We start from the raw sequence: 18,000 nt of genomic DNA on the forward strand, positions 1-18,000 counted from the left end.
ACTGTTACCCCACTTACCTCCATTCCAAAAATAAACAATAAGGCAGTTTTTTATAGTAAATAATTGTTTGTATTATTACTTGTTACAGGACATTGCAGACCTAGCATTTAAAGTCTCTGGGAGGAAAGCACAACCCTTCCCCAGTATCAGCAAGATTATCGCAGACATGCTGTTTAACCTGCTTCTGCAGGCCTTGTTCCTCATTCAGGTATGTATGAAGCATAATGCTGGATGAGACTGGTAAATGTGTCAGGCTACAGCTGAAGTTGCAGAACTTATTGAAAATCTTTTTGTCTTTGACCTGAACTCCATGGATTAATTGAACCCTATGCTGTAATATTAGGAGGAAATACAGACTGAACAGTCAATAAGTGAGACTCGTAAGAATCAAAATGATTCTCCCTCTTTGCCTCTGTTTGCTGGCCAGGGAATTTTCCTGTACAGCACAGCTATTTTGTTGGGTTACGTTTTAAAAATGCAATCCAAAAAAGTTATGTTAATTAATACAAATCTTGTGTGAGAGTACACCATGGAGGAAACATCAAAAGCTCCAGGTTCAATCTCTGTTGTGTGAGCCGATCTCAGCTGGAGCAGTGTAAGGAAAGTAAAACTGGCATTTGTACAGTGCATTTCACATCGGGACATCCCAAAGTATATTAAAACCAGTGAAGCAGTCTTGAAGTCTGAGATTTATAGCATGGAAACAGGCCCTTCAGCCCAGCTTGTCCATGTCGCCCTTTTTTTAAAATCCCAAAGCTAGCCCCAATTGCCCGCATTTGGCCCATATCCCACTACACCCATCTTACCAATGTAACTGTCTAAACGCTTTTTAAAAGACAAAATTGCAACTGCCTCTACTACTACCTTTGGTAGCTTGTTCCAGACACTCACCACCCTCTGTGTCCCTCTGGACACTTTTGTATCTCTTCCCTCTCACCTTAAACTTATGCCCTCTCGCTTTAGACTCCCCTACCTTTGGGAAAAGATATTTACTATCTAGCTGATTCATGCCTCTCACAAACTCATGAATTTTGAGACATTCCCCTTAAACATAAAATATGTCAATAGCACACTATCATCACACAACATCACTACGCCAACGACTCCCATGAATTTGGCTGAGAAATATTAAGTAGCAGCTCCTACTGCTGACTGCTATACTGCTTTCTCTGCTGGAAAGTTCAAGTGTGGAGAATCAGCAAGGGTGGGTTTTGAGCTTAGTTATTGTCTGCTACTTTTACCGTGGAACTCTAGTTTCACTTACTTTTGTTTCTTTTCTCCAGGGATTGATAGTGAGTCATTTTCCTATTGAAATCATCGGACAGCTGGGCAGCCTGTTCCACATGTCAATGCTGTATTCCCTCTACTGCTTTGAGTACAAATGGTTCAACAACGGTGAGTAAAGTCTGTGCCTTTGATACCTCCCGAATGAGACAAATGGGGGAAAATGTGCGTCTCCACGTATGATCCTGAAGGATGAGGAAGGGACAGCTTTTCCATCAAGCCTTCTGTCATTCACCTCCCCACTAACAAGGCAGTCTCCCAGAAGAACAGATGATATAGAAGGAAAAGTCTTGGCCAATTTAGGGAAAAGCACTATGGGGAAAAATTGCTTTCTGATCTACGAAAGGAGATCATGGTGACTGGGAGCTACATTCTCTCACATCCCAATTCCATTTACAAGCAGATATATTGACCATTCTCGGAACCCATCGTTTTGAATGCCAGCATTAAATTCATACTCACTGCCCTCAAGGCTGGCAGTGTACAACAGGCACTGTTATTCCACCTAGTTCCATTAGGTAATGTAGGCTCATCCACCTGGAGTTGGTGTGGTCCCTGCTCAACATGACCCCAACTCCAAAATGTGTCTCCCTCCACTGCTGAAACCTGAAAGATTGCTGGGCATTTTAACGCAATTGTGACACAGTTTGGGTGAAAGGAGCCTTCCCACAGTGTCCGTGCTCACTCCTGAACAAAGGCCATCGGGATGGAAAGACACCCACAGAACCTCATCCCAGAACCAGTTGCTGAGTGGAGAAACACTTCATCCCCTGTACAGAAATCCATCAGATGAGAGCAGTTGCAAAAAATATTCTCCTTTCTCTTTTCTGGTCTCCACAGGAAGACAGACAATTAACCAGACTTTCAACTTCACTCCAAATGTGGTAGCTTTTGAGAGAAGGCCGGGGGGGGGGGGGGGGGCGGGGGGCGGGGGGGGGGGGGGCGGGGGGGGGGGGGGGGCGGGGGGCGGGGGGGGGGCGGTTGCTGTTGGGTAGGGGAGGAGAATGATGGCTTTTCAGTCAATGGGCTCCCTCTGGTGGGACACCTGAGATTAACAGTGCAGCATGTAGCAGAGAGAACCCTTGTCTCACTGCTTAGCACCCTCTACACCCTCAGTTGTCATCTCCAGAAGATTGCTCACAATCATCACAAAAGAGGGGCAATAAATACTGGCCTTACCAATGACATCCACGTCCTGTAAATGAATTAAAAAAAGGATCCATGCACAGATGTCACCTTTTAAGGAATGTATCTATCCGTCTATACAGTGGCTGATTTACAGTTAGTGGGACCATGAACCCAGCTTCATTTTTGTTCCCGCCTCTTCTCCCTTCCCTCCTCACACCGTCTTCGATATCTCTACCTACCTTTCCGCTGTAGTTTTTAAAAGAAAGACTGAAATGTGATAACGTTTTGAGAGACTTTGTGGCACATTGGTTAGAGCTGTTGCCTCAGCTCCAGGGACCCAAGTTCAATTTCAGCCTTGGATGAATGTCTGTGTGGAGTTTGCGTGTTCTGCCTGTGTCGGCATGGGTTTTGTCCCACAGTCGAAAGATGTGCAGGTTAGATGGATTGGCCTTGCTAAATTGCCCCTTAGTGTCCCAAGATATGTAGGTTAGATGGATTGGCCATAGGAAATCTGTGGAGCTACAGGGAGAGGGTCTGAGTAACATATTTTGTCAGAGAGTCAATGCAGACTTGATTGACCGAATGATCTCTTCTGCACTGTAGGGAGTCTATGATTCTACATCCAATTTTCATGAACAACGACAATACTCAATTCGGATTCAGGCCAGGCTTTCTCTTACTGTTGCCATACTGCCTACGTAGGGGGTTATTATGCAGTAAAATTAATGTGCTATGCATCCAGATCGTTTCTCTCTCTCTCCCGCTGTCCCCTCTCATTTTATAACCTACGTTGAAAACTAACCATCCAGGAATGCAATCTGGTGCCTCTGAAAACTAGGACCATGTCACCATTCCTCTCCCTGGAACCATGTTGCATTCATTGCGCTCACCCCACATGACTGAAACCTGCAGCACTTTGGTGAAAGCAGTGCGCAGACTACAACCAAGAACTGTCAACAGTGAAATGCATCCTCCAGGGCTGGGGAATAAATGCTTGGCCATATGTGAAGACACTTTGAAAAATGTATGGAACAAATAGTGCAGATTTTCTTAGTTGTAGCAACTATTTACTGTGTTTTACTCTACAGTTCCAGTGAAGTTTACAGTTCTCTGTGAAATTAAAATATGCCTCAATTCTTTTATTTAAGAAAATGCAATCAAACAGCAGATGAAATGGCGGATTTTATAATGTACGCTTTGCGGGTCATAGAAAATCTGCTTGACTTTACACCTCAGAATGGCTGTTTCTCCTTCTGTCTCGTCAGTTTCATTCACTCAAGTGCCACTGACCTTTGCTTCGAGTCTCTATATCCCTACGCAATGCAGGAAAGAACCTAGCAGTACTTGTGTCAACATCAAAAAGCAAACTCATCAGTCTTTGGATAAATTCTGGAATTTATTACTAAGGAAGTCTTAACAACGCGCTTAAGAAATAATGTATGATCAGATAAAACCAGCATGCTTTTATGAAACATACTTCATACTTAATCAAAATTATGAAGAGTTTTTTGAAGAATAAATCACACTAAATAATCTCTACAATTAAAATGTAAAAACTTGGGTATCCAAAATGCATTTGGTAAGGTGCCTCACAAAAGATTAAACCATGAGATAGGGTTCCTGGAGTTCAGGATAATATATTATGTTACAACTGATTCCCAGGTGAGGTCCTCAAATTTCCCCTCTGTGGGAACTATCTCAGCAAGAGCCCCAGTTTGATAAATTCCGGATGGCGTACCCCCTAATTGTTATGCCTCCAGATAAGGAGGGATGAACAGGCTCACTTTCTTTCTTCAATTCCTTTGGCTGGTCTCAACAAGATTACTTCAAAAAGATCCCTTCCCATTCGGATACCTTTCCTCAGTTTCAATATATTTGTACTTTTTTAGTTGAAGGCAACTTAACTAGACTTTCTTGAATTAATGGAAGAGCGAGTTTATTAGCTACTAACCGAGTGGGATATAATGAAACACAGGTACATGCATTTGAAAAGATTAGAAATGAGAAGTGAGTCCAAAAGTAAGTTTTTTTAAAAAAAAAATACATGAATCAGTCTTTGACTTGTCCATGAGGTACAACGTTATAGTCGTTTGAGATTCATGGTTCCAGCAGCTCTGACTTAAGTTGAGTTATTGGTTTTGAGATTCCTGGTCTGTAGTTTAGGTGAAAAGTTATCCTGCTTCCTTTTCAGTCATGGCTGACTTGGCTTGCTCCAGCATTTGGACACAGTGAGGCCTTGATTTTTATGTGCCAGAGGAGGAGGTTTTTTGTTTGGGTGTCATATACTCTGACACACCCAGCACTAGTCCAGACCGACCAAGTTTTACCACTGGCTTTTTATCGTGGTCTTTGTATATTCCTAGAAGGCTAAAACCCATGAACATAAGACATAATTTGCACGATTTAATTCCTGCTGAAATGTTGATCAGTTTCCATTGCCTCCACTGGAGGTGACAGTTCACTTTTGCGTGGCTTCTTGCTTTCAAATGTTTGCCTTAGACAGGGTGTGACATCTGCTTTAGAGATCTGGTTTATAGTTACTGAAAAAAACTGCCCTTCCTCAAATAATGCCATAAGATCCACTTGAGAGGGCAATTGGGGTCTCACCTTCATGTTGTAACTGAAAGGTGGCCCCTTTAGGAATGCAGCACTCCCTGAGGGCTAAACTGGTGGGTCAGCATAATCTCCTCATCTCTGAGGTGGCATTGACGGAGTCAGGCAAGAGTGCTTACCGCTGAACCATGGCTAACACAGTTCTGTTTACATTTTTATTTCTTATTGACCAGCTTGTCCTATCCAGCTGGAGATTTAAAAAGGGTTGTTGCCTCATCATTTAAAACAAACAAATAAAAAACCTACTTGAGAAATATGAAAATTATTAGAAGCATGCATTGAAACTTCAGACAGGAGATTTTTCTATCATCAACATCTGAGAAATTCTCACTCCCCAGGTAGACCAAAGAGAAACGAGTTGGAGTCGCATTGTGTGAGGTTCCCACCCTCCCAGTGCTGCTCTGGGAATTAAAGGTGTTCCCCAAATTGGTGCGGACCCAGCCAAAGAGGCATTCCTAGTCCCCTGCTTCTTCTCCTCTGTATGGACTTATGGGGAATCTCAAATAGAAGAGCATTGAGGCTTGTGCTGGAACCCATGTTCCTAATGGTGAGGGAGTCCAGAACTAGGGGTCATATTTTGAGGATAAGGGGTAAACCTTTTAGGACTGAGGTGAGGAAAAATGTCTTCACCCAGAGAGTGGTGAATGTGTGGAATTCACTGCCACTGAATGTCATTGAGTCCAAAACATTGTCTGATTTCAAGAAGAAGTTGAATATAGCTCCTTGGGCTCAAGGGGAAGAAGGGGATCAGGATTTGATGATCAGCCATGATCAAAATGAATGACAGAACAGGTTCGAAGGGCTGAATGGCCTATTCCTGCCTCTAGTTTCTATGAACCCTCTACAGAACAGGGTGTTTACCTTGGTTTATAGCACTGTGAAGATCAAAGCAAGAATCTTTTGATGTTCCAGCTTCAACTTTGATGTGTAACCGCATTACTGTTAAGCCACAGTTACATGGCCTAGTGATCAGGAACATTGCTGCATACTTGCCCTATTACCACCTTGGCCCTGGTCAAGAAGAAGGAGGAGGCACGTGACATGCATGGGCAGCTGGGATCAAGTAAATCCCTTGAAGAGTTTAGGGAGTGCAGGAGTAGAATTAAGAGAGAAATCAGGAGAGCAAAAAGGGAACATGAGATTGCTTTCGCTGATAAGGCAAAGGAGAATCCAAAGAGCTTCTACAAATACATAAAGGGCAAAAGAGTAACATGGGAGAGAGTAGGTCCTCTTAAAGATCAACGAGCTCATCTATGTGCGGATTCACGAGATGGGTAAGATCCTAAATGAATATTTCTCATCAGTATTTACTGTTGAGAAAAGCATGAATGTTAGGGAACTTGGGGAAATAAATAGTGACGTCTTGAGGGGTGTACATATTACAGAGAAAGAGCTGCTGGAAGTTTTAAAGCGCATCAAGGTAGATTGGACCTGATGAAGTGTATCCTAGGACATTGTGGGTGGGCTAGGGAGGAAATTGCAGGTCCCCTAGCCAAGATATTTGAATCATCGATAGTTATGGATGAGGTGCCTAAAGATTGGAGGGTGGCAAATGTTTGAAAAGGGCTGCAGAGAAAAGCCTGGAACTACAGGCCAGTGAGCCTCACATCTGTAGTGGGTAAGTTGTTGGAAAGTATTTTGAGAGACAAGATCTACGGGCATTTAGAGATGCAAGGACGGATTAGGGACTGTCAACATGGCTTTGTGAGTGGAAAATCATGTCTCATAAATTTGATTGAATTTTTTGAAGGGGTAACCAAGAAGATAGATGAGGGCAGTACAGTTGTCTACATAGACTTTAGCAAGGGCTTTGACAAGGTACCGCATGGTAGGATGTTGCATAAGGTTAAATCTCACGGGATCCAGCTTGAGGTATGTAAATGGATACAAAACTGGCTTCTTGACAGAAGCCAGGGGGTAGTAGTAGAGGGTTGTTTTTCAAACTGGGGGCCTGTGACCAGCGGTGTGCTTCAGGGATTAGTGTTGGATCCACTGTTATCTGTCATTTACATTAATGATTTGGATGGGAATATAGGTGGTATGATGAGTAAGTTTGCAGATGACACCAAGATTGGTGGCACAGTGGACAGTGAAGAAGGTTATCTCGAATTTCAACGGGATCTTGATCAATTGGGCCAGTGGGCTGACAAATGGCAGATGGAGTTTAATTTAGAGAAATGCAAGATGATGCATTTTAGTAGATTGAACCAGGGCAGGACTTACTCAGTTAAAGGTAAGGCTCTGGGGAGAGTAACAAAACAAAAAGATCTAGGGGTACATGTTCATAGCTCCTTGAAAGTGGGGTCACAGATGGACAGAGTGGCAAAGAAAGCATTTGGCATGATTGGTTTCGTTGGTCAGAAGATTGAATACAGGAGTTGAGACGTCTTGTTGAAGTTGTACAAGACATTGGTAAGGCCACACTTGGAATACTGTGTACAGTTTGGTCACCCTATTATAGAAAGGATATTATTAAATAGAAAGAGTGCAGAAAAGATTTACTAGAATGCTCTGGGGCTTGATGGTTTGAGTTATAAGGAGAGTCTGGAGCGTAGAAGTCTAAAGGGTGATTTTACAGAGATCTATAAAATAATGAGGGGCACAAATCAACTAGATAGTCAATGTCTTTTCCCAAAGGTAGGGGAATCTAAAACTAGAGGGCATAGGTTTAAGGTGAGAGGGGAGAGATACAAAAGTGTCCAGAGGGGCAATTTTTTCACACAAGGTGATGAGTGTCTGGAACAAGCTACCAAAGGTAGTAGTAGAGGCGGGTACAATTTTGCCTTTTAAAAAGCATTTAGACAGTTACATGGGTAAGATGGGTATAAGGGATACGGGCCAAATGTAGGCTATTGGGATTACCTTAGAGGGTTGAAAAGAAAGGGCAGCATGGACAAGTTGGGTTAAAGGGCCTGTTTCTATGCCTTAAACCTCTATGACTCTATGGCCGCACCCACCCAGTGTGAGGCCCAGTCAATGGACCTGTTGTGCCAGCAAGGTATCTGGGTGAGGGAGATTTGGCACTCATGTTTCACAGGTCAGCACATGTCAGATGTACCTGTCAGCACTCAAGGGTGAAAACCTGTGTTGCACAAAACTCCAATGCCAACTTATACTTAGATAGCTTGCAACAGTGATTAGATTGGTATTATACTTTACAAGCGCTCTAATTGAATTGTATAGCATCATGATGATTGAAAGCTGCTCTACATTCACATTATTAACTTCGTTCTTTTTTCTATGTACAGGGGTGGAAATGCATCAGCGCTTGTCCAACATCGAAAGGAATTGGCCTTATTATTTTGGTTTTGGATTGCCTTTGGCTATCCTCACTGCTCTGCCATCTTCTTATGTGATCAGGTACGTACTATGCAGCACAAGTCTCAAAATAACTTAAAGGCTGTTTTAAATAAAAACTACAGGCTCCTTGACTTTATTTATAGAGGCACGGTATAAAGGGAAGAAAGTTATGCTGAACTTTTGCAAGTCATTGGTTAGGCCCCAACTGAGATGTTGTTCCCAATCCTGGGCAACACACTTAAGGAGGATGTGGAGAGGGGATACAGGGAAGATGTACTTTAAAAGCATCAGGGTGGCACAGTGGTTAGCACCGTACTTGGGATCTGGGTTCAATTCTGGCCTTGGGTTACTGTCTGTGTGGAGTTTGCACGTTCTCCCTGTGTCTGTGTGGGTTTCCTCCAGGTGCTCCAGTTTCCTCCCACAATCCCAAGTTGTGTAGGTTAGGGGGAATAGTGGGGTAAATACGTGAGGTTACAGGAAAGAGCCTGGGTGGAATATCCTGTCGAGTCAATGCAGCCTCAATGGGCCAAATGGTTTCCTGCACTGTAAGGATTCTATGATCAGTGACAAGTTATGTGGAAGCGTCGGTGATGCTGGGATTGTTCTCCTTAGAGCAGAGAATGTGATTTAAAAAGTGTCTCATGTTATGAAGAGTTTAATAGAATAAATCAGGAGAAACCATTTCCGTTGGGAAGAGGGTGTGTAACCAGGGGACAAAGATTGAAAATGATTGATAACAGAGCCAGACGTGAGGGAAACCTGTTCTGATCTAGGGCAGAATAGCCACCTGTGCAATAAAATACTACGATTCTGTAATAATATAGCATTCCCTTCCTTCCAAAACCATTGTCATCACTTGCCCCTCAAATAAACATCCTAGATCTTCTGCCCTTGCAAACTGTTGCAGCATCTTCCACCCTCTTTTCCAAAGTCCCAGTCCTCATGACCTACATCAGTTCCCAGTCACCAATTCTTAAAAAAAAAGCTAATCTTTTGCTCATCAATCCAAAGATGTGCAGGTTGGGTTGATTGGCCATTCTAAATCGACCCTATTGTCAGCTGTGTTTGCAGGGTAAATATGTGGAGTTAAGGGAATAGGGCCTGGGTGGGTTTGTAGTTGGTGCAGACTCGATGGGCCGAATGGTCGCCTTCTGCACTGTAGGGATTCTGTTTTTTTTAAATCTCTACATAATTGTTGATGATCACCCTATCTATTTGACAATACAATCTTGTGCACCTTCCTTGCCAATTGCTGACTGCTGCAAATACCCAGGAACGATGGGCAGAATGACCTCCTTTTGCACTGTCGGAATTCTGTGAAGCATGTTAAACATAGTCTCGTATTCATAAGCCGGAGAGCAAAAAAGAAAGAAACCCAAGAGATACACTAAATGACCATGAGGGACAGTCAGAGAGTCGTTGCATTGCAGAAGAAGTACATCCGACCCCTTGAGTCTGTGTTGGCTGCCTGTTGAGAAATCGACTCAGTCTCATTCCTCCACTCTATCGTCATAGCCGTGCAAATTTATTCCTCAATTTCACTCAATTTATTTTTTAAATGATTGAGCATCTCTACTTTCAGCACCCTCTAGGGCAGCGAGTTCCAGCTCAGTAACATGCATTGTGTGAAAAAAAACACTCTTCCTCGTGCCCTATGGTCATGCTTTGGGGATCCAAGTTCAAATGATACAACAGCAAAATGATGAAATTTGGATTCAAAAAAATATCTGGAATTAAGAATCTGTTGATCATAAAACCACTGTCAATTGTCGCCTACATGTGACTCCGTATACAAACCCATATCCCCTCTATTTAAAAAATCAGCTTTCACCTTTCTAACATTGTCCATCACCCCACATCACCCGCACCCCCCCCCACCCCCCACCACCCCCACCCCCCAGTCTCAATCCGTTTTCATCAAAAATTTTCATGCCTTTTGATTGACTTTTAAATACTGTCTGAAATGGCCTAGCAAGCCACTCAGTTCAAGGACAATTAGGGATAGGGAAATATGCTGGCCGCCACTGATGCCCTCATCCCGTTAATGATTTTTTTAAAGAAATATTTCTACATCTCTTATTTAAAACCGTAAAACTGTATCCTCAAGTTCTTGTACCATAATCTCATAGGAAGATGTTTTCTTTGTCTACTTTATCTTAACCCTCATATTCTCATACATCTCAATCAAACCTCCCTTCAATCTCCTTTACTCCAAGGAGAACAATCCCAATTTCTCTAACCTAACTGTGTAACTAAATTCCCTCATACCTGGAACCATTCTGATCAATCCCCTCAACACCCTCTCAAGGACTCTCAAATGCTTCCCAAAACAGTGACCAGAAGTCTCGTCGTAACAAGGTGTGTGAAAATAGGATAGATAGAGGGAGGGGACAGACAATGAAAAAGAGAAAGGAAATAAAGGTGTGAAGATGCACCAGTGAGCAGAGAGAGAGTTACAGAAAGAGTGAAGCATTTATAGCTGGCATGGAAAATTGACCAATTTTAGTTGAAAATAGTGTCAAAAAACACTAAAACCCTTGGGTTTTAGCAATGAATCTAAAGACCCAAACTTAACATAAAACATGCTGCTGATGTACTTCCAGTAGTGGAAATGTACTGCCTGGGGCAGGATACGAATAATATCACTCTGTAACAAAGCATGTCACCTTTTGTGTTTTACAGTGGCTGTTTGTTCTCCATTCTCTTTCCTCTATTTATAATAAGTGCAAATGAAGCAAAGACCCCGATGAGATCGTTGTGAGTACACTTTGATTCCAATCTCTCATACTGCTAATAAAAAACTCAAAATGTGGTCATGAATTGTGTTGGGGGTGAAAATAGGTGAAGGTTGAAAGGCTTATTTATCATAGCACCTTGCACCAGGTGGAATTGAGGTTATTAATGCCGCATTGTGACCAAGAGACCAAGTTTTGTCCATGACATCTCCCAGGATGGATGATATTTCCCAACTATACAAGTGTAAAAGTTTAAAGTTTAGATATTAGTGTCAAGTAGGCTTATATTAACACTGCAATAAAGTTACTGTGAAAATCCCCTAGTCGCCACACTCCGGCGCCTGTTTGGGTACACTAAAGGAGAATTTAGCATGGCCAATGCACCTAACCAGCACGTCTTTCAGACTGTGGGAGGAAGCCGGAGGAAATGCACACAGTCACGGGAGAACGTGCAGACTGTGCATAGATAGTGCGGACAGACCCAAGCCAGGAATGGAACCCGAGTCCCTAGCACTGTGAGACAGCAGTGCTAGTTACTGTACCACCGTGCCGCAGTGTGAAGAGACTGAGTGCAGCAACTTCAGTGTTGTGATTTCAACTCTGAGGTATCGAATCCAGCCCTGGCTGATGAAGGTCTCTACACTTTCTCAGTTGTAAGGACACTGCGTGAATTACACTTGAACAATCCCAACCCATTTCCAAAAGCCCAAGATTCAAAACTACTCATTGATGCTTAATATAAGTTAGTGGATTGGCAACTTCATCTCAAGTTATTACTGCTAATGATTCACACATCCATCATTTAGACAGGATGGCCCAGCACAGTGGTTTTCCATGTTTCTGTTTCTTGTCCCCACCCAAACCCCATTGTGAACAGCTGCAGTCTCCCTGCAGCACAGAAACTACCAGCAAACTTTCCTTCCCCTTGGCGAGTGAACTCTTTGGAGTTTAGAAGGCTGAGGGGGGATCTTATAGAGACATATAAGATAATGAAGGGGATAGATAGCGTAGAGGGAGAGAGATTCTTCCCGCTTAGAAAGGATAGCAGAACTAGAGGGCAGTGCTTCAAAATAAGGGGGGGGGGGGGCAGTTTAGAACAGAGTTGACGAGGAACTTCTTCACTCAAAGGGTGGTGAGTCTCTGGAATTCTCTGCCCATTGAAGTGGTGGAGGCTACCTTGCTGAATGTATTTAAGTCACGGGTAGATAGGTTTCTCATAGACAAGGGAATTAAGGGTTAAGGGGAGAAAGCAGGAAAGTGGAACTGATCCACTTTAGATCAGCCGTGATCTTGTTGAATGGCGGGGCAGGCTCGAAGGGCTAGATGGCCTACTCCTGCTCCTATTGCTTATGTTCTTATGAGTGGGATACCTATAGGTTAGCTAGTTAATCCCAGCAAGGGGCACACAACCCTCTAATGGTGCAGGAAGGAAACCAGATTAAAAATTTAGAAGTGAATTTAAATCTGAGCTGACCTGTTAAATTGTCACCACTCAGAACAGCCTGGAAAATTATGATACAGTAGAACATGTGACAACAAAATTCAAGGCTCATGTTGCATAACCACATTTATTTGCCTATGTTTTATACACCTTACAACAGGGTGAATGCAATGCAAAATCTTAAAATATAAAAATGTTCACGTCTTAAAAATGTTTTAATGCAACTAAGGATAGGTTGCAGAGCTGGGCCGAGAGGTGGCGGATGGAATTTAATGCGGAGAAGTGTGAGGTAATTCACTTTGGTAGGAGCAACAGATGTGTCGAGTATAGGGCTAACGGGAGGACTTTGAATAGTGTGGATGAACAGAGGGATCTAGGTGTGTGTGTACATAGATCCCTGAAAGTTGGGAATCAAGTAGATAAGGTTGTCAAGAAGGCGTTTATTGGTAGGGGGATTGAATTTAGGAGTCGCAGTGTAATGTTGCAACTGTACACTACTCTAGTGCGGCCGCACTTGGAGTACTGTGTGCAGTTCTGGTCCCCGCATTACAAGAAGGATGTGGAGGCGTTGGAGAGGGTGCAGAGGAGGTTTACTAGGATGTTGCCTGGTATGGTGGGGAGGTCCTATGAGGAGAGACTGAGGGATCTAGGGTTGTTTTCGTTGGGAAGAAGGCGGCTAAGAGGGGATCTTATTGAAACATATAAGATGATTAGGGGTTTAGATAGGGTGGATAGTGATAGCCTTTTTCCTCGGATGGAGAAAGCTAGCACGAGGGGGCATGACTTTAAATTAAGGGGGGGTAGCTACAGGACGGATGTCAGGGGTAGGTTCTTTACCCAGCGGGTGGTGAGGGATTGGAATGCCCTGCCTGCTGCAGTTGTAGATGCGTCTAGTTTGGGGGCGTTTAAGAGATCTCTGGATAGGTTTATGGACGAAAAGGGATTGGTATAGGCTAGTGGGTCATTGTTTTTGTAACTGGTCGGCGCAACATCGTGGGCCGAAGGGCCTGTTCTGCGCTGTAATGTTCTATGTTCTATGTTCTATGTTCTAAGAATTATTTCAATATCCTAAAACAAGAGAATTGTACAACATCTTAAACATTGCAGAATAATATTCAAAAGCCTTGTTAATCAGGATTTCTGCACATTACAGCAGGAATTCTAAACAATTGAATGGCAATAAAACAAACTTTTACAGTTGGAAGTCTCCAGGCAAGAGAAATGGGTTTTAAAAATGGTCGTGTAAAAATGCAACTAAGGCAAGTTACAAATGCTCAGATAAGACTGTAAACGTTCTACTTTTCCTTCTCTTCCAGTCATTTCCAGCTACACCTCTTCTCCTTTGTGATCATGCTCAGCAATAAACTCTTTCACAAGACGGTTCGTATCCAGTCTGCCATGACAACAACAGGGTCATCTGAGCATCTGCCATCTCCTCATCCGTCCCCTGCCAAACACAGACCTACAACGCAGCAGTAAATTCTGGTTGAGGGCAGATCCCTTCCTGCCCCCTCCCTTTGCACATGGCACACTCAAAAATTCATTTCCCAAGAAGGCAGGTTGGTTCTACTGGAGGCTTTATTGATGAGTAGCCACAATTCGCTTGTGTCTTTGTTGTGAATGTGGATTGTACCTGGTACTCCAGACCTGCCATCTACCTGTCCACTCCTCTCTGAGGCTGTGTAGAATTCACCCACGTGTTACCGAGCTGGGAAATAGAAGACTTGAACTTCTGTCTGATTCTAAAGTGGTACACTTTTAAGTACAAAGCATTTTATAGAATATGTGCGAGTGAGAGAGAATTCACAGCTGAAATATTAGCTGACTTGTGCCTGAATGTTACTTTTTGTACACATTTGTGCCAAGTATGTGACTTACAAAACATTGTGCGTTCCTTTTTATTCTTTTACTGGGGAGGGGGGTCTAGAATGAGAGGAATGGTGTGTGAGGTTGTTCAAGTGTAACCGTGCTTGTATCAGTATTAATCTCAGTCCAGATAACCATCAGGGATTTCATAATGAAAACAGTAATTTGTGCTCTGGTTCAATATTAAACCAGTAATAATTATGGTAAGTGTATTTGTGATCTCATCAAGCTAATGAAGAAGCCTGATTTGTTTTTCTTTGAAAGTTCAGTGATTCTTTTCGAAGAGGAGGGATGGAGTACTGCAGTGGAGTTTCCAAAATCTTGTTCCTTAGAGACTGACAGATGAAATGATTCTCAATGGAAATTGTGCTCTGTTTAAACTGCCTCCCGAGCGCGAGGTGTTTTAGTCAGGGAAGTACTTTGTGGTTGAATTGACATTGTTGATACCACTAACGTTTAGGTATGTGGCTAAATCTCAAACTCTCCGACACTCCGGCGGAACAGAAGTAAGTTAAGTAACATCATTGAGTGGTGTGAATACTGTTGGAGCAAATTGTGAATGGGCAGGATGACAAAGATAAATGGTCACAGCTGCTCATCCTCTGACCTATTGTCCATTTGGTAAGATCATGCGTTGGTGCTATCCAAACTTTGTGGTTTGTTTCAGTTCTTTACTTCTGGAAGTTTGCTAACATATTTACAGAATTTGTTGCTGTTTGTTGCCCCCTGCTCTTCCACCCCAACATTGCTGATGCTTGAACCCAGGCCACTCCACTACATTCTTAGTTGACCTTCATTTCATTGTTGACATTACTTTTCCCTTGGTTAGATCTCAAATTATTACCAGACTCTTGGAGTTGTGCTGCAAGTTGCTACTGTAATGAAAACTGAGCCACATGGAATGAGTTAGCTATCAGGTCCACTGCAAATGTGTTGAGTTCCAACAGATTTCAGTATAGAGTTCTGTGCACAACACACTGGGAGCACTGGGGGAAGAGGGTCTGAGGAGAGGAGAGAGAATTGATTGTTGCTTGCTCCTGTGAAGAATTCCATTACTGGGGGAGTGGGAGAATGAAGATGGCCTCCAGAAATAAAAGAAAGAATAGAAAAGGACATTTAAAAACTTGCTGCTCAATCTTGGCAGTTTCTGTATCAATTAGTAAGGAACAGTTAGAAACTCTATAATGATATACATTGGAATAGACCATTTTCCTTTCACCTTGAGGATTTGAGTTTGAATGTATGTGGATGGGAGAGGGGGCGGGGGGGTTAGTAGTTGCACTATTCTATTCCCACTGACTGCATAAAGTCCATTGTGAAACAGGTTTTGGGTGCTTTGATTCAAGCACAAATCCCCCCTCCCCCCTCTGCTTCCCACAACTTATCTGAATCGATGTATTCATTATTCTGTTGCTCTTTTCATCAATTTTCTGCCCTTGTCTCATTTCCCCAAAACCCCATTAACACCTTGAAGAAGTACAGGCCCACAGTTAGTGTTTAACTCCTCATTCTGGGTACTGAGGTCACAAGACGTTTACAAATAAGTCATTCACCCCATGGAGAAAGAGCCTACAAGCCCCTGTCACACCATAAAAACCATTCCAGGCTTTTCATCTTCACTGTCCTATGCTTAAACTTACTCTGTAACTATCTGAAATTCTTGAAACAAGTCCTAAGTTTGCCTTTGCACCTATACTGCCTTGTCCGACTGCTACTTTTTTTGGTTTGAAAGTGTGTGCCAGATCTCTGTGCTTTCCTATATACTTTTTATTAAGATTACTGGTCAAATCCACTTCTTTCTAGGCTGAAAAGACCATGTTTCTCCAAATGTTTTCATCTAATTCCATCCCTTGAGCCGCATGGCCTTTCTCTCTCAGCTGTTTTTGGTGACCAGGACCAGTTCAATCAACTCTCTGAGGCAAATAACCCAAAGTCTGGAGGTATACTGAAAGAGTTTCACCTAATTTCAACCAGTTGACTAAAACTGGTTTAAAACACTCCAATCTTTGAATTTGTTTAATGCATTTGACTTTTTAATCTGCTACTTTGTGCAGATATAAAATGACTGGTTTTATGATCTACCATATTCAGCACCTTTCTTTAGGTTTGCCAAACTCCTGTGAGCTAGCCTACTGTACCCTCCTTTAGGCAGTTCCTCCCTGTGACCAACAAATGTGGGGAATAATGATACCTTTCCAACTAACCTGTTGTGCTTCAAGTGTGTGAGATTAGCGGTAACAGACTGGTTTTAGTTCACAAGTGTAGTCAGCACATGATGAGGCACCGAGTGTCTTCCTCTTGCACCAACACCACAAACAGCAAGCAATTCTGCCTTTAGCACAAGCACCAAAAAAAGGGGAAACCAATGTGTTTGTGTGGGAGAGATTTCTCTTTTTGTCCATCTGAGATACCAGATGGTGCTTGTTCTCAATTAATATTCAGTAGGACGTAAGTTACCACGTGTCTGTAACATCAATATCTATATAGGCAAGAAATTACTTCCATAAAACAAGTTTTTAAAAGCCTCCAGACCTCTCAAAGAGAAACCAGAGGATGAGGATGAGATACAATATTGTGCATTACTTACCAACAATTATTTTGCACTGTGCTGATTTGAGCCTTATTGTTGCATCACACTGATTAGTCAGCATTGGAAGCGGATCTTGGCAAGATTTCTTAACACTGAATATGTAGAACTAGCTCCTCTGCTAAAGGACATGAAGATTATACAGATTCTACACACCTACTAACAGCATGCTGACCATCCAGGAATTTTTGCAATATCCAGAAGGTACTTACAGGATCTTGTATGATTCTTTGTTTTGAGGGTTCACAGCCTATAAGATGTTGAAGTGAACTAATGGGATAATGTTCTGCAGAATTTGCCATTTCCATTTTAGAATCGCTTGATCTTGCTTGAGAACGGGGTATATCATCGCTTTGAAAATACACGGTGTAGGATTGACCTGTTTAGTGTCTAAGTTGTAGGGGGCGGGAAAGGGCTACACTCTTCCAAGCCAAGCATAAAAACAAGCCCTCTTTGTTTGTATTCTAATTATCATAATTCTCTCTCCTTTGCTCTCTCTCTCTCTCTCTTCGCCCCCGCCTCCCCCCCCCCCCCACCCCCACCCATTTCCTCCCTATCCCAAACATCCCCAGCATTTCTGTCTGTCTCTCATTTTCGTCAGATTTTTTTTCCTTATCAGCCAACACAATGGGACTTCGCTGGAAACCTCTTCAATAAAATCTCCCTCTAATTCAGTCCCCAAGATTTTATTCTATACGTAAGCTATTGGAGTTGCTCACTGAGATTCCGGCCTGCAACTCATTCTTCAGCATCCCTTATTATTCTATATTAATTTCTGTAACAAAGGAAATCTAATCCAAAAGAAGACTGGTTGTGGTTAGTATGTCTTTGATTACGTGGGTAATCAACAGCAACAGACTGGTTTTGGTTCACCAGCATATCAGCAATGGGTGGGTTGACAGAAAGCATCTGCATTCACCCAAGAATTAAAATTATAGGTTGCTTCAATGAGTTGTTTTAATGCTGTCAAACTGTTGCTTGCTTCGAGTTATTTACAGTGAAAAGATATAGCCCGAAGCTCTTTTTAGTTGATAATACCCTTGGAA

The 18,000-nt window shown here is 42.6% G+C and overlaps 1 protein-coding gene across 1 annotated transcript in view; it reads left to right on the forward strand.

The window, feature by feature from the left end:
• The window catches only part of ei24 (EI24 autophagy associated transmembrane protein), a 39,909-nt gene extending 22,427 nt beyond the window's left edge, over positions 1-17,482 (forward strand). Inside the window, exons 7-11 of the mRNA XM_080182220.1 lie at positions 89-208; positions 1,284-1,395; positions 8,274-8,385; positions 11,008-11,082; positions 13,818-17,482. Coding sequence (XP_080038346.1) covers positions 89-208; positions 1,284-1,395; positions 8,274-8,385; positions 11,008-11,082; positions 13,818-13,980 — 582 coding nt within the window. The 3' untranslated portion in view covers positions 13,981-17,482. The remainder of the gene's footprint in view (positions 1-88; positions 209-1,283; positions 1,396-8,273; positions 8,386-11,007; positions 11,083-13,817) is intronic.
• Positions 17,483-18,000: the final 518 nt, after the last annotated feature.

Source organism: Carcharhinus amblyrhynchos, unplaced genomic scaffold (genome assembly GCF_965287045.1).
Source record: "Carcharhinus amblyrhynchos unplaced genomic scaffold, sCarAmb.v2.hapA scaffold_49, whole genome shotgun sequence".
Classification (NCBI taxonomy): Eukaryota; Metazoa; Chordata; class Chondrichthyes; order Carcharhiniformes; family Carcharhinidae; genus Carcharhinus; species Carcharhinus amblyrhynchos.